This window comes from Tympanuchus pallidicinctus, unplaced genomic scaffold (genome assembly GCF_026119805.1).
Source record: "Tympanuchus pallidicinctus isolate F22 unplaced genomic scaffold, pur_lepc_1.0 scaffold11, whole genome shotgun sequence".
Lineage (NCBI taxonomy): Eukaryota > Metazoa > Chordata > Aves > Galliformes > Phasianidae > Tympanuchus > Tympanuchus pallidicinctus.
In genome coordinates, this window is record NW_026294627.1 from 18,378,758 (window position 1) to 18,395,036 (window position 16,279).

At 41.9% G+C, this 16,279-nt stretch overlaps 1 protein-coding gene and 1 long non-coding RNA gene across 3 annotated transcripts in view; one reads left to right on the forward strand and one right to left on the reverse strand.

Moving 5' to 3' along the window:
- LOC128075017 (uncharacterized) overlaps positions 1 to 16,279 on the reverse strand; it is a 234,328-nt gene that overhangs the window by 151,944 nt on the left and 66,105 nt on the right. The window lies entirely within an intron of this gene.
- MTUS2 (microtubule associated scaffold protein 2) overlaps positions 1 to 16,279 on the forward strand; it is a 253,265-nt gene that overhangs the window by 101,114 nt on the left and 135,872 nt on the right. For both annotated transcript variants that reach the window (XM_052671410.1, XM_052671409.1), the window contains exons 3-4: positions 1,802 to 2,042; positions 11,464 to 11,670. In XM_052671410.1, the coding sequence (XP_052527370.1) occupies positions 1,802 to 2,042; positions 11,464 to 11,670 (448 nt within the window). The remainder of the gene's footprint in view (positions 1 to 1,801; positions 2,043 to 11,463; positions 11,671 to 16,279) is intronic.

The following is a 16,279-nucleotide window of genomic DNA, read 5'->3' on the forward strand; positions in this document are numbered from 1 at the left end:
AGAAATTGATTTGGCATATTATATGCATCGTAACTTGCAGCAGAGTTAATTAATTGCCAGTTACTTTTCTTCCTAGGCCTAGCCTATGGCACTTTTTTAAAAATTAATTTTTAAGCAAATTTAGTTCAGAATTCCTATTTCCTAAGCCATTTTTTTTCCTCTGGCCTTAATAAAGTATGCTGAAGAAATATTTATGGGTTCTTTCTAGATTACGATGATTTTGCATTTTATAAGGAAATGCTGGAGAAGTTGATCTTTACTCAGAAGAGCAAACAGTTCTTGCAAACAAGAGAGATGAAAGCCCTGAGAGCTTCTGGCATTGTTTTATGCTTTAGTCTTGAGTCTGGGAAAGCAGAGCACAGAGGTGAGGGTCTGGCCATGGATGCGAGGGCTCAACCAAGGAACCAGGTCTTCAGTCAACCACATGTTGTCTGCTGACAGCCAGCCTGGCCTTGAATGCCTCCAGGGATAGGGCATCCACAGCCTCCTTGGGCAACCTGTTCCAGTCTGTCACAGCCCTCTGAGTGAAAACCTTCCTCCTGATATCTAACCTGAACCTCCCCTGTCTCAGTTTAAAACCATTCCCTCTTGTCCTATCACTATCCAACCTTGTAAACAGCTGTTTCCCCCCTCATGTGCACTCCCTTCAAGTACTGGAAGGCCACAATGAGGTCTCCCCGGAGCCTTCTCTTCTCCAAGCTAAACAAGCCCAGTTCCCTCAACCTTTCTTCACAGGAGAGGTGCTCCAGCCCTCTGATCATCTCAGTGCCCTCCTCTGGACCTGCTCCAAGAGCTCCACGTCCTTCCTGCACTGGGGGCCCCAGGCCTGGATGCAGCACTGCAGATGGGGCCTCACAAGAGCGCTCCCTCCCTCACCTCTCTCCCTGCTGGCACCCCTTCTTAATGCAGCCCAGGATGGACATTCAGTGCTGCCAAATAGGCAGCTGTGCTTTATAGCTCTCGTTTGGAATATTCTGCCAGCCCTCTGAAAATACAGCGTACAGAAACATGTACACCTCTCCATGTGGTTCTCTTCAGGAACTCAGAGGCACAGATTATGCTGCATATTTTGCAGTAAGGATGTAAGAGTATGTAGAGATTTCCTCATGGGCAAACAATTTGATAACCCCATTTTTCCCATAAAAAGAACTTAAAATAGCTTCAGCTTTATCTGTAACTACTTAAGTTAACACAGACTCCCTTTAAAAGTACGTGTATCTCAGTAAGCATATCTTAAATAACTTATAGTAATAATTCCACTTGCACACTCTTTGTGTATCCACCTATTTAAATAACATCACCTGTCAGGACTTGAGAACAGCTTCATGTTCTCTAACTGAAGTTTTTTTTTGTTTGTCTATTTGCTTTTTGGGTAGCTATCAATTCTTTATTTGGGTTTGATTGGATTTAGTTGTTGGAACATGTTACAACCAGTTGTAGTGAAGCACTGGGTTGCCCAGAGGGAGGGTGGATGCCCCATCCCTGAAGATATTCAGGGTTGGGCTGGATGGAGCTGTGAGCACTTGATCTAGCTGTAAGTGTCCCTGTTCACTGCAGGGAAACCTTTAAGGGTCCCTCCTACACAAATGATTCTATGACATTCTATTGCACTATGATTCCATTTGTGGAGAGAGGTTCATATTGTTAGGCCATTCCTATTAAAATTGACCAGCAGTCTACAGGGGTCTGACGCCCAGATTGACAAGAAGGGAAAAATAGCTTTTGTGAGCAATTTAGAGATCCGTATGCTGTCTACATACTGATATATTGCATAATATCTGTGTTCATGATTTTTCCTTAGGTTGGGGAAAGGCCTGCAAAAGACGAATTTTGTCCTCCACCTTATACTCACTACGAGGTCCCACCAAGTTTTTATCGGTCTGCCATGATACTTAAGCCACAGTTAGGACTGGGTGCAGTCTCCAGGTTACCATCTGCCAAAAGCAGGATTCTCATTGCAAGTCAAAGATCCTCAGGCGCCTGTCTTCATCAGCAAGGAGAAATAGCAAGTGCTCCCAGCCTCTATCATCCTGATGCTTCAGGTACAGAACAATCTTTCTTTCCTTTAAATATAGTCACCGATAAGATACATATATATATTTCAGATAGAAATAGCACAGAATGAGCAATATCTTGACCTGGTACTACAAAGCTCCGATAGCACTCTTTGAGAAGTATCTTTTTATCCTCAGGCACGTCTGACTATGGAGTCTGGGTCTTGCACAAAAGTTGTTAAGCAGGTCATTTCTGAAGGAGAAGGATCAATTTCAGTAATAATTCTCATTATGCTCTTTTTCATTTTCCTCCTCCTTGTAAGTGCCTGAAAATCTTTGCTTTTGTCCCGTAGAAGGTAAGGGAACATTTTCCTCTATCATGAAGACCCTGTTTTTCAATCTGACTATGACATTGGCCATCATGTTGCGCTGGAAATATTGATAGTGTTCAGAGGGAGAGACCTCGATTCTCTGAAACCCAGGTATACACCACTTTGGAGACAATGTTCTTTAAAACCTTTCGCTTCCCAGCTGCTGTGCAAGATGCAAGGCACAGCATGACCCTGGGCAGAATTACAGGGGAGGGAAAAGGAAAAGTCAGAAGGAGAAGTGAACAATACCGTGAGACAGAGAATAATCACCACTGCAGTACACTCCTTGGTTTCCTGGAAAGGCTCCTGGAAAGGAGGTTTTAACAACATACATTTAAGCAGCAGCAAGTTCATGAACAACTGAAAATCAGGCATTGCCAGTGAAATATAGCTGCTGTTAGCAGCCTACATCTCTGCAGAGATTTTTAGATAATAGTCAAAAAAGATTACTTTGAACAATGGCTTGAGGTTGTGCAGTCCCTCCTCTTGCCCCAGGACTGAATTTCTTTTGAAAAATGTTTATTTAACATATTCGTGAAAAGCAATTTATAATTGATTTTGTGAATTTGTAAGTGATTTTGCAGCCTCTGAAGGAAGGCTGCACCAGTGCAACACTGCATTCAAGTTACAAGTCTTCCTTAGTATTTTGCCTAATTTTTGTTGCTATTTACTTCCTCTCCTATGTGGAGTTCACATGGGTCTGTTCTGCTTTGCAGGTACCTGGAAATTGTTTCTCCCCCCAGTGTCTATTTCTCTGTACTAAAACTTCATAAGAGATTTAGATACAGAATGGAAGTATGCCAGGGTCTCTTGACTTAACCGGAGAAGAGAGAATGAGTCTCAGTACAGACTACCAGGGTTCAGCACTTATCAGCAAATCAAGGTTCTCTGTAACACAAGGCCTTGCCACTGTTCTTTACTATCTGTCTTCGTATGTGGAGTTTATCCGATTGATGCTATTAGCGGAAGCTGATCAAGCTCTGCTGTGTGACTTCTGAGATGCTACAGATTATGCACTAAGCAGTGGATATCAGTCTAGCCCTCTAAGTTGAGTGCAGTCAGCATGGAATGTAGGAATACAGATGCAGAGAACAACTGGATGACAGTTTCCATTTAATTGGAAATGCAACAGACTGCTAGTTTAGAATACAACTCAGATAAGCTCTTGCATAACACAAGGAAGTTTGGTAGAAATGAGAGGAATATACACTCATTTCTCATTCGCTAGTAGGTCCTTGTAATGAATACAGTCAGTTTTCTGCTCTTCAGAAATGAATATTGCCTTGATTTTTATTCATCCAGTGTAATTATCATTGATTATTGCAGGCATAACTTTCTCTAGCCATTTTTAATCTATAGAGCACTGTATATGTGTATTCATTTACTGTCTTCCTATACCGACATTCAGAAATCTAAGTTCTGTAAGCCTATCTGTCCTGTTTATCATCTGTAATCCCATCTTTAAAAATTCCAGTGAATGAGAAGCACATAGGAAATTGCAGTAGCTAAAAGTGCCATTCCTATTCTATTGCAGTTCCCATTTCCTGAAGTTTTCCTACTTCTCAACAGCTGGGGTATTTTGGAATCTTATCAGTGATTATTTCACAGAATTAAAGAATCACATGCAGAGCCACCATCCTCCCCATTTAATATCAGACCAGGCTGCCCAGGGCCTCATCCAACCTGGCCTTGAACACCTCCAGGGACGGGGCATCCACAGCCTGTCTGGGCAGCCTGTTCCAGCACCTCACCATCTTTCTGTAAAGAACTTCCCCCTGACATCCAACCTAAATCTTCCCTCCCTCAACTTAAAAACATTTCTCCTTGTCCTGCAGTTGTCAACCCTTTCAAAGAGTTGATTCCCCTCCTGTTTGTAGGCTTCTTTTAAGTACTGAAAGGCTGCAATGAGGTCACCCCACAGCCTTCTTTTCTCCAGGTTGAACAAGCCCAGCTCCTTCTGCCTCTCTTCGTAGGGGAGGTGCTCCAGTCCCCTGATTGTCTTGGTGGCTCTCCTCTGGATCCTCTCTAACAGCTCCAACAGGCCTGGACACAGTTCCAGGTGGGGCCTCACAAGAGCAGAGAAAAGGGGGACAATCACCTCCCTGTCCCTGCTGGCCACCCCTCTTCTGATGGAGCCCAGGATACCATTTGCTTTCCGAGCTGCAAGAGCGCACTGCTGGCTCATGTTAAGCCTTTCATCTGTCAAGACCCCCAGGTCCTTCTCTGCAGGGCTGCTCTCAAGGACTGCTGCTCCCTCCAGTCTGTATGGATGCCTGGGATTCCTGCGACCCAAGTGCAAAACCTTGCACTTTGCCATGTTGAACCTATTTCTTGGACCTTGCCTGCTCTGGAGGTCAAATGTAGTCCATAGCTCTCTGCAGTTTCCTTCCTACAGCTGTTATTTTGTTTGTTTTTCTGCAGCCTGTTGATACCTCGCTGTTTCAAAAAAGCTATTAAAGATAACTCGTAGTAGTCCAGTAATTTGTCTGCCATGTCCTTCAGGATCCCAAAGTTTGCTTCATCTGGTCTGTGGACTCTGACTGATTTTATTGATTTTAAATTACCCAAGACTTGTTCTGGAGAGGCTGCTAATGTCTCCAGTTTTTCACTGTCCACCTCAGGACATGTATTTTTTCTTTTCTGGCATCTCACTTTCTGTTTTCCTTGTGAGATGAAAAGCATGTCTGATTTTTTCTGCAACATCTTGTTCTGTTGCAAAGCACTTTGCACTGCTTTCTGATGATTCATTGCCTCCCATATTGATCCTTTTTGTATTTCTGATTCTTTTTATCAGTTATGTTACATTATTTTAGTTTTGGCATGTTATTTCCCACTTACAAACTGGAGATTAGCTTCTAATCACCTTGCCTTTGTTCAAATCCTTTTGACATGTACATCTCAAATGACTGAATCTTTCATCAGCATCTAACTTTTTAAACCAGCATATCACTCTTTTTGTCTTTAATAATTCCTTTTAATAAGAACAAATTGCCCGTGAAAGACGCTCAAGTGACAGCAGATGGAACTGAAGTAGGACAAGAAGAGAGGGGCTGGGTGGGAGGGCAGCCCCAAAGCCAGCAAGGGGCTGTGCAGAGGGGCTCAGAGCAGGGCTGGTGTTAACAGCATTAATCTGTAGCATCAGCAAAGCATGCTCATACCTACACAGGCCATATGGGTCATGTCAAACGAGTGATGTTAATGTATTCAACACCATTTTCAGCTTTTTATCAACCACTTTCTTCTAATTCCTCTAATTTGACATTTTGTTGTGGCATTAAACTTTAATCTGATATACTGTTTTTGATGCTGTATTTCAGAAACAGAATTAAATGTAGATTAGGTATGGTCATATTTACAAATATAAAGAAAAGAAATGCATGAGCATATACAGTCAGTGTGTTGGCAGTGGGGCTGGTAAGACCCTTGGTTGTATAGATACTGTGGAGCGTGAAGGCTGAGTGAACAGCTGAAAGCAGCTGGAGGCCAGCATGTATTTTTCTCTCAAGGATACCAGCCCTATCTTCAGGAATGCTAATCAGCATCTCTTGCATTTCAATCCTGAGCTTTTAATCCAGTTTTTAATCCCAGTGATTTCAGGCCTACCTTGAGGTAATGGAAACAGGGATCTAGGCGTTTGCCATCTAGTGACAGAGTGCAAGGTACCACTGGGGCTCTTTAAACGAAAATTGCCATAGCACAGTATTGAGAACAGAGCCTGTGCCTCGTAATGAGGATTTAATCCCCTCTACCATGCGTTCCATAATGTAGCAGTCTGCTTAAGCAGCACTGATAAGCTGAGTGGTTTGGCCTGTGCGTAATGCTAACATTCATAAAGCTGACTAATTGATAAATTCAATGCCTGAGCAGCTGTGGTAGACTGCAAGTTTTGCTACTTTTAAGACATGCCAGGTAAGAAGTAAAATGATAGTAAATGATCCTACAGTTCTCCAAGTGTAATGCCTAAAATGTGAGTGGGGCAGTGGTTGTTCCTCGTCTGTAGGACATTGGGCAGTGCACACTGCCAGGGGCTGTGCGTTCATTACTGATCAGTGCTGCTCTGTATGTTGGATGGGTCCAGCAAGCAGTCTGACTTGTAAGAAAAAGCATTGTATACTATAGGGAAGATAGGAACTGGGGCATACTTAAAGGTGTATTAGGTGTCTGAAAGCTGAACGTTTATTTTATGTTGACTCTGCTCTTTCTATGGGAAAATTGTCATTCAAAACAAGCATCGAAGGATACTGTGTCTATAACTTATAAATTATGCATACCTTTTCCTTGGTTATGAAGACTTGGAGCAAACCTGTCAGGATTTACATTCATTAGCTGATTCTTTTAATGGCATTAATGTCTAATTTTGAAAAGTACAACAGAGATCTCATCATTAAACTTTACTATGTTTTTTTCAGTAGTACTTATGGTAATTTTTTTTCAAAGAGCAAGTTAATGAAATCTTGTTTCCTTATTACCTCTCTGTGTATTAAATTTGCCAGTCCTGAGGGTCTAGCAGTTCCTTTCATTTCTAAATAAGTCAACTCTTGTTAAAGATTCATTTTATGTATGCATCAGGACAGCAATGTTTTTGATTTATTCAGGCACACACAAATATGTGTGTTTGTTTGTATTTGCAAATATGTATCATGGATTTCATTGGTAATAAGCTGATGTGTCTTCAGCTTTTTCTTGAGAGGATTTCAGTTTTGGTTTTGTGTTGAATCTCAGGAATACCTGAACAAGGACGTGAGGTTGGTGATAGGAAAGGAGTTTTCAGGTTACTTCCTGAATTATTCCACTGCTGCTGCTCCAGCTGAATGCTTGTTTTATAGGTTTGCAGTACTTATAAAATAGATACTCCAGTTGGAGCTGGCAAACTTAGTTTGTGAAGAAGAGAGGTGACAAGGGGAGAATTCAGAAATGAAAATATTCTCCTGCTTCTGCTAATCCACAGCAGTTTCAGCTGGCACTCTGCTTCATTGGGTGTGCAGTCCAATTGTACAATATAATGAAGAATTACGTGCTCAAAGGGAAACACACAGCTCTTCATCAGCATCTTGCTAAGGGCATCGTCATGTGCAGTGAGCCACCTCTTCACACCCCGCAGTAGGCGCAGAGTAGCTTTTAGGGGTGTTTGAATCTGAAGCTGGAGATGCTGAGCATTTCTTGCCATGTAACAGTGGCCTGGCTGATCGGGATTTCACCGATGATCAGCAGTGACAACTCTTTTGCCTTTGGACTGTCCCAGGCTTGGTGACATTTAGATAAGGGAACATCAGGAGAGCCATGCACCTTCTCCACACTGGTGTAAAACCTCTGTTTTAAGGTGTAGATAATGAACCCCTGCGTTGAGGCCTCTTTCCTCCATTCTTTTTCATAGCAGAATCCTTTGCCAATAACCAGGAAACCACAAGGATGCTGGGAACACAATTTGCTTCTGATTTGGAAGATTTGGTTTTAATCTCTGATGATATCGAAGATTAAGTTAACTCTGAGGTGCCTTGAAAAACCGCTTGTGTTATCTCCGACGAGTTAAGTAAAACTGCAGGTGGCTTCCTTGCCCTGGATTCTCTGATCAGAACCAAGGATAACAATCAGAGCACCATCTAAAAGCAGATATGCTTCCTGAGAGCAAATTGTGTCTAATGACTGAAGTTCTTAGGGAAATGTTTATCAAAAAAAAAAAAAGAGAGAGAGAAAGAAAAAACAACAGCAACAAACTCCACCAAGAAAGCAAAGGCTTAGCGTAGATCCTGGATCACAAGTGGAGCTGAACTCTTGAACTACTACTTTTCCTTATATGAACACGTCTCCATAATCCATTCCTATAACTTTTCATTTGTTTTAGCTAAAAGCTATTTCAGCTTTCACAGAGGAGTCACACTGAAGTTGCTATTAGCCATACATGTGAGTGGAGATGTGATCTGTGTGCAGTGCAGATGCAGAAGTCTCGCTCAGCCTCTTCTTAAGGCTCACAGACGCATCTGCTTTGTGCCGATCAGTTTCTACCTCAAAGTGCTTTCATGTTCCTCGATGGGAACAGTTTGAGGTGTCACAGAAAATCACGTGTGTGCTACACAGACAGCAGCACTTAATTCCATAATTAGCTTCAGGCAGTGAGGCAGCTGGAAAGATTTTTGCCATTTTTTTTAAGCTTATTTTGGCAGATTTGTATTAAAATGAAAACTTCTCATTAATATAATTTTTGTTCTGAACTTTCAGACCATATTTGCAGGTGTGCTTTTAGACTTCTAAGAGACAGAAAGAGACACCTTAAAACTTGATGGTATTTAGAAAGAAAATGAGTGCACAAGGCTGATGCCTTGTGTGTTTTAGTAAGTAAAAGGACTTATCTTTAAGGATTTGAGTGCATCTCTGATAAGGATAAAGTTCTGCCCCCAGGTCCTTGTTGTACAGAAGAGATGTATTACAAAGAAGAGGAGTGAAAAATAACTTAAAGTTGATTATGAGTTCAAGACACAAAATATGATTAGTTCAGGGGAAATTTCAATTGAAGTCACAAGCTGAGAAGTCCATAAGCACAGAGGTGTGAGTAACACCACCAGATCATCTGTACAGATCTAAGAGATTGGATTCAAAGAAGAAATGGAGATGAGTGGGCATTTTCTGGTACTACAGGGTGCTGAGATTGCCACTATATGCCTAGAATAGTAGAATTGTTTGAGTTGAAAGGCACCTTTAGAGGCCACCTAGTCCAACTCCCTGTGATGAATAGGGACACCTACAGCTCCATCAGGTGCTCAGAGCCCCGTCCAGCCTGACCTTGAGTGAGTGACCCCAGGGATGGGGCATCCACCTCTCTGGGCAACCTGTGCCAGTGCCTCACCACTCTTATTGTAAATAACTTTTTCCTTACATCCAATCTAAGGTTCTCCTCTTTTATTTTGAAAACGTTTCCCTTTGTCCTATCACAACAGACGCTGTTGAAGAGTCTTCCATTTCTTTCTTACAGCCCCCCTTTAGATACTGAAAGGCCACTTTGAGGTCTCCCCACAGCCTTCTCCTCTCCAGATGAATAGCCCCAGCTCTCAGACTAATTTTAAGCAATTTCTTCTTCAGTGATGGTGGCTGTGCTTCCACACCTGTCCTGCAGTGCTCAGTACAGCACTGGCTGTAGGCACATGGGTGACACAGCAGTGCAGACAGGGGACAGCCTGGGGACTCGGTGCAGTTGTCTCCACAGTTAAGGTCCAGCACACTCTTCCATAGGCAGAGATGCAAGGTTTGCCATGGATCCTCTTGTTTGCTTCCCATCAGGGCATTACCACCAGTGCAGCACTGGCATGAACTGATCTCAGTCCCACATTGTATGAAGACTCTCAAATAAAATTGAATCATAGAATCATCAAGGTTGGGAAAGACCACTGAGATCATCTAGTCCAACTGTCAGCCCCTCACCAGCACTCTGTGGGCCCAGCCATCCAACCAGGAAGCGTACACCCATCGAAACCACGGGCTGCCAGCTTCTCCAGGAGGATGCTGTAGGAGACAGTCATAGACTTTATTAAAAGCTGGATAGACTGCATCCACAGCCTTTGTGTGGCTGATGTGTAGCTAATGGTGGTGACTATGTTGTAGTGTTTTGTAGCTGAGAATTTACTCTCTCAAATAGTGTTAATGGCCTTTTTCTGTTTTCATTTCCGTGGAATTAAACAGAATGTGTTACTTTCAGAGCAGCCTATGTATAGAAATTATTTCATTTGTTGATCAAGAAGCATTTTCTAATGTCTTTTATAGGACTATGTTTTATAGGAAAACCGAACTCTTCTTTTTTTTTCCTTGATGTTGCATCCATTGTAATTTCAAAAGAAAAGGGTTAGTTCTGTTGAAAAAAAAATAGTGATGTTGTTAATAATAATGTAACTGTCATGAGGTACATAACTATCTTTCAAAATCCCCATAACATTTTTCTACTCAAAGGAGTTAGTCTTGTTTTCTGTAAACTCTCATCAAAGTGTAATGCTTCATTAAAATTAATAAGGCTTTGACCTACATAGTTTACAAAAGAATTAAATAGTGTAATAATGCGAAGACTATATTCTTACTGTGTGGTTAATTTCTACTTTTCCTTTATATAATTAATGTTTGCTGCATCCTTTGAAGTATACATCAGGATGATACATGAATAGTGTTCACCGAATGGGAACAGAAAGTTGACTTTGTGGACTTTTCTGGCCAAGTATGTTGGCAGCTGTAATGCTGCCTTCCCTTCTAACACACTCAACCAGCCAAATTCAACCTTTAGTCCTTTCATGAGGACAGCATGGGACCTTTCGGACCCATCTTCTGGAGTTGCCTAGAAAAGTTTGTCTAAGCAAGAATAGCAGGATTTGGTTTAAGAGGACACAAAACAGAGAGAGGTACCCTGCTGTCATTACCAGAGCAGACATGGTAGCCAAACTGTTGTTGTTGACTAACTCCATCCTCTGTAAATCCTCTATTGGCAGTTGTCTGAGATTTGGGATATGTCATTCCCATAGCTGACATTTTCCAGTGAACCAGACACTATCAGAGGAAATGGCTAGTGGTGTGTTAAAAAAGTAAACTTCCCAGGGCATGTCCTTGTTTCTGGGCTTGGTGCAAGAGGAGGACATTTTCTTTTAGCACAATTTGAAAGAAAGACTTCAAAGAAGTATTTTCTTTGATGAAATGCAAAGAAGTCCCGTGTCCTTGAGGAGATTCATTGGCATTCTGTAATAGCTTCCAAAACTGAGGCAAAGTATAGAGTGTTTGTCTGAGTGTGACTTTCTTTTAATTGACCCATAAGAAATGTAGAAGTAGAAAATGATACAGCGTAAAAGAAGATATTTTGAAGAAAGTAAGAAAGTAGTGGACTTGAGCTACATTACTCTGCTGGAATTTCGACTTTCACGGGGTCTTGCTGCACTTTGCATTTTAAAGATTATTGCAACCTGTGATTGTTTCAGAGAATTACTTTTTAGTAGAGCAAAGAGTAAGACAACAGTGCAGGTTTTGAGCAGCCCTTAAAACTTCTATTCAGCCTTCATACTAAGTTTCATTTGCCAATATTTAGTGTGTCCCAGATGAACTTGTTTGATAAAAGTTCTTTCTCCTTCTTTCAGTTGATCTGAAGAAAGTCCCGTGTCCAAATGCTGCAAAGTCAAATCTCCCCAAGCCGTGTCCGTCTGCACTTCGCCCTCCAGGTTACTCGCGGTTGCCAGCAGCCAAGCTGGCAGCATTTGGTTTTGTCAGGAGCTCAAGTGTATCCTCTGTCTCCAGCAACCAGTCAAATGACAGCAATCAGAGTGATCAAAGCAGGACAGCCAACCGTAAGTCTGTAAATCGGCCTTCTTTTTGGGGCGTATAAAAAGGATTGTCCAGACTGGAGTTTGCATACAAGGGCTTATTTAATCTCTGCAGTACTCACTAATCATTTCTGTGCCACTGAGTTTACATTAACATAGGAGTTGGTTTCCCTGTATGAGAGAAAATTGCTTTAAGGGTGAGCCTGAAGCGTATTTCTATTTGGTTTGTGTGTGTGTGTTTTTATCCCTTCGTACAACTAAAACAAGTAAATAATCACAGCAAACTGTATTTGCTAAGCACATTGCAGCCATGAACAGCTTTGAATACCGAGCATCTAAAATGAACAACAGTCGTCCTCATCCACTCCTTTCTGTTCCTTAACGTGCAGAGTAATAAACTTGGTTTACAAAATCGATGGTATAACGCTGGAGGTATAAAATGGGATCAGCAGTGTTATCGTGGCTATTGTCTCGTTTCCAGACTTGGAAAGATCCTATGGCTGAAATGTCTTTTCAAATCCTATTTTCTGTAACAATCATTAATTTTGTTAAGTAGAAAGTAATGCCCGATGGAGTGTGCAGTCCTTGGGAAGTGGTTGCGTGCCTTGGGCTTGGAACAGAAAGGGAGACTGAGGGATTTGCATGCCCCTTTTCTGTCTTTGAAGACCAGATTGAGCCTGAACTGTGTCAATATCAAAGCAAGTGTTATCAGCCTGGGAGGAGTGCAGACAGGGGAGCAGGTGACATAACGTGCCACAGGAGACAAGATGCTGCAGGCTCCAAAATATTTCCGATCTTTCCGTGTTTGTATTAATTTGAAATGAATGACAATAAGTAAAATGAGAACACCCCAAGGATTTTCTCTTTTCTCTCTTATATTGATGTGTCCAGGGAGCTCTGACTTTTTCAGTGTTCCCAAACATACAATTATATCCTTTTTATCTGTTGGACTGATTGCTCATTTCAGTTTATTTCCTGATGAGCTGTACTTAGACAGTAGTCAATCTCTTTTGCTTTGCATTTTCACCCTACGTTTAGGCCCTTGGAAAGCATTTCTTTTTAGCTGATGGTACACTGTGTGTCTTTAATTACACCAAGGCATTGTTAAGGATAGAATTACCTAATTTCTGATAGATCTAAGTGGTATCTGTGGAAGAAATGTTGATGTCTACCGATTTTTGGTGTGAATTTAAAAAAAACACACATGTAGTCATAACACTGTCCTTGAACACAGTTGATGTATTCAGGTTCATTCATTTGAGAATTCTGTAAAAGGAAAATGCTCTCATCTGTGGAGTCAGTCATTTGATTTCAGTTCAAAAACTGTGAAAGAAGCTGAGACCCAGAAAGCTACATTTGATTCCTTTCCTTATTCATCTTAAAAGAAGCTGATTCATTTGTATGTTCTGGTGCATATTCTGTTTTTGTACATGAAACCCTTAAAATCTGAATCTGGAAAGGCTGTGGAAGCATTTGATGCATACGTTTTATTCCAGTCCTCTTAGTTGAGGATGATAACCATCTTCTTCATTAAGACTAGGAGTTTTTGACCAACTTGTGCAAGAACATTTCTGGAAAGATATGAAAATTACCCAGAGGAAATGTTCTGCTTGTACAAGTTCATGCAGAAACAAGCTCAGCTTGTCACCTGGTGAAAACTGGGACCTGTCATTTCTACTTTTGCACACAAATTCTGTAGCTCATCTGAACAGTTGTCCAATTTCTCTCCATTCCACAGGAGAGTAAGAGCATGAGCACCTCCATAGGGTCATCTCTCTAATGTGGTTTGTGATGCCCACTCCTGCCTGGCACAGATTTCGCAGTGATTTTGTCTTTAATTCCAAGTGGATAATTTGTCTTTAACTCCAAATGGATAGTGCTTCCTCTTGGTCGGGGCTGAGAGAGAGAAAAAAGTTTTTTTCCAAGGGCATGCTGTATTGAGAACATTTGCCCTTGGATGAGTCTTGTATAAACAAGAATCCATCAAACCATTTTCTTTGTATTAAAGGCAACACAACTCCCACTGATCACTGCTGTTAGAACAGCTTTCTTTCATGTGACAGAAAAAACTGTTTCCTTACTGCTGAAGTAGTTATCAATGTGAAACTGTATCATCTTTTTTCCTTCCTTTCCTCAGGAAGTTTATGAGCCAGCAAGAGTTAAATTAGGCACCGAACACCCAAGGAGCACCAAATCATTGCCTTCCATTCTACTGCAGTGTATTAACACAGATCAGCATGCACTTCTGCACACCGAGAAAGTAGCTGAAGAGTGAATGTAGGGAGAAGCATTGACTCAGGAATCTGGCATAACATATTATTTCTTCCCTTGTCTGTCTGCTGGAAGAATGGTTTCATTTCAATTAAATAAACAGCTGAATTGGTAGTTACTACCTGAGATCATGTCTTCGGCTAAATCAGGCTTGGTGGAGGGCAGGGTAAAGTTTTACTGTTAATTTCCTAGCTCAGTAGGGTAGAAAATGCAAAATGATCCAACTTCAGAAATCTTCAAAGATCTGTGATAACACAGTTTCCTATTATAGCAGCATCTCTGTGTGTCAGTGAGACAGAAATAATTGAAAATATCTTACAGACCTTCATATGTTATAAATGGAGGGCCTGCCACTTGGAAATGATGGGGTTCACCTCAGGTTCACCTAAAGGTCTTATATATGCCATAAAAATAATCACTATCTACTGTAGGTTTCTGAAAAGCAGATGGCTTTTACTGGGTGGGAGGAAAACATAGGTTTGTTCTGGGGACAGTGTTTCATGGAAATGGTGGTTCTTGAAGAGGTCCTGTGCTTACTTTTCTCTCCTCTGCCTGATGTCTCATGGTGTTAGCTCTTCCCAAACTCGTCACAGTTACATTTCTTTTCAGAAATCTGAAGCAGCATCTCATTTTGGCATACTAATACTGATGAAATGCCATCAAGAGAGTAAAACTGCATTTGTTTAGAGTAAGATGTGATATCTGTGCTGTGGGGAAATTTGTTAATGGCACTATGGTGCAGCAGCTTTCTTCCTAACCAGATTTCTCCTCTTACCCTGACCACTCTAAGAGTAGAAAGAATAGATACAGCAGAGCCTGTGCTTTGCTCTTTAGCTGCCTCTTCCTGGCAATAGCTTGCATGTTCTTACTGACACAGTTAAACAGATTTGCAGTGGCAGGACTGTGCTCTTTTCCTGTGGCAGGGACAGGGTGGGCTTAGCAGCGCTTGCCTGCTTGCTTTCTGTTCTTTCTTGTATTCTTACCCCTGGGGCATGGGTTTAAGCAGAGCTGATGCTCACTGATAACGCAATGACTTCGGCGTTGCCACCAGCTGTAATGGGGCTCTGTTCCTAGGAGATCTTGTGCCATGGAGTGTGAACTGCAGGGACATTTCTGGCATCCAGCCCATCCAGCCTGCCACCAGCTTCTGGGTCAGGAAGCTGACCTGCAGTCCAGGGTCACTGCTCCATTTGGCCATTTAAAATCCACTTTCAAGTGCTTACATGCTGCACACGCAAGGCAGACAGAGTCCATGCAGCCCATCTCCCTCAGTCTGTCTTCACAAGAGAGGTGCTTCAGCCCTCAGAGCATCTTCATGGCTCTCCTCTGGACCCTTTCCAAAAGATGTGCAACTTTTTTTGTGCCAGAGGCCCCAGGCTGGACACAGTACTCCCAATGGGGCCTCATCAGAGGGTCAATTCCCTTCCTGGCCTGCTGGCCACCCCTCTTCTGATGCAGCCCAAAGGACTGTTGACTGTCTGTGTTGAGGGCACATATTGCAACTCACCTTCAGTTTCTCTTCTAATATCCTCAATACTGCCAAGTCCTCTGCAGGGCTGATCTCAATCCACTCCTCACTCAGCCTTTATTGACACTTGGGATTGCTCCAAGTCAGCTGTAGCACCTTGCCCTTGGCCTTGTTGAACTACGTGAGTTTCACAGAGGCCCACCTCTCACATCTGTCCAGATCCTTCTGTATGGCATCCCTTCCCTCCAGCATGTCAACTGTACCACTCAGCTTGGTGTCACCTGCAAACTTACTGCAGGTGCACTCAATTTCACTGTCCGTATCACCGATGAAGCTGTTAAATAATTCTGGTGCCAATACAGACCCCTGAGGAGCTCCACTCATCAGTGGCCTCCCACATAATTACTTTTATATACAGCAGAATAGACTGTCAGGTGCTGCAGGCATCACATGGGAAACACCTCATTAAGCACCATGGAACATTTTCACTTGTGGAGCACTGGATGAAAGAAGGATTACTTAGAATGAGTTGAAGTATGATAACTGCTATGAGTTTTGGAAATGGAAAGATGTAGCCATAATGTCAGGAAATACTTCTTAGTCATAAGATCCAGTAGCGTGTTAAATAACCTTCCAACTCAAGTGATGAAAGCCACGTTGCTTAGGATTCTTAAAATAGAATAATAGTGTGTTGTAAGAGACAATTTCTCTCTGGCAAAGCGCTAGGCTAAAAGCCGTAACGCTGTTCAATATCTTGCCACCGTTCTGAGTGCTAAAACAATTTCGTTTCAGATAGAACAGGAAAATGGTGATGAATATTTGAAAATTTGAATTAGTATCTCGTGACAGCTATTTTTTTGTTTAAAATTACAGAAATAAAAAATTGTGCTTTGA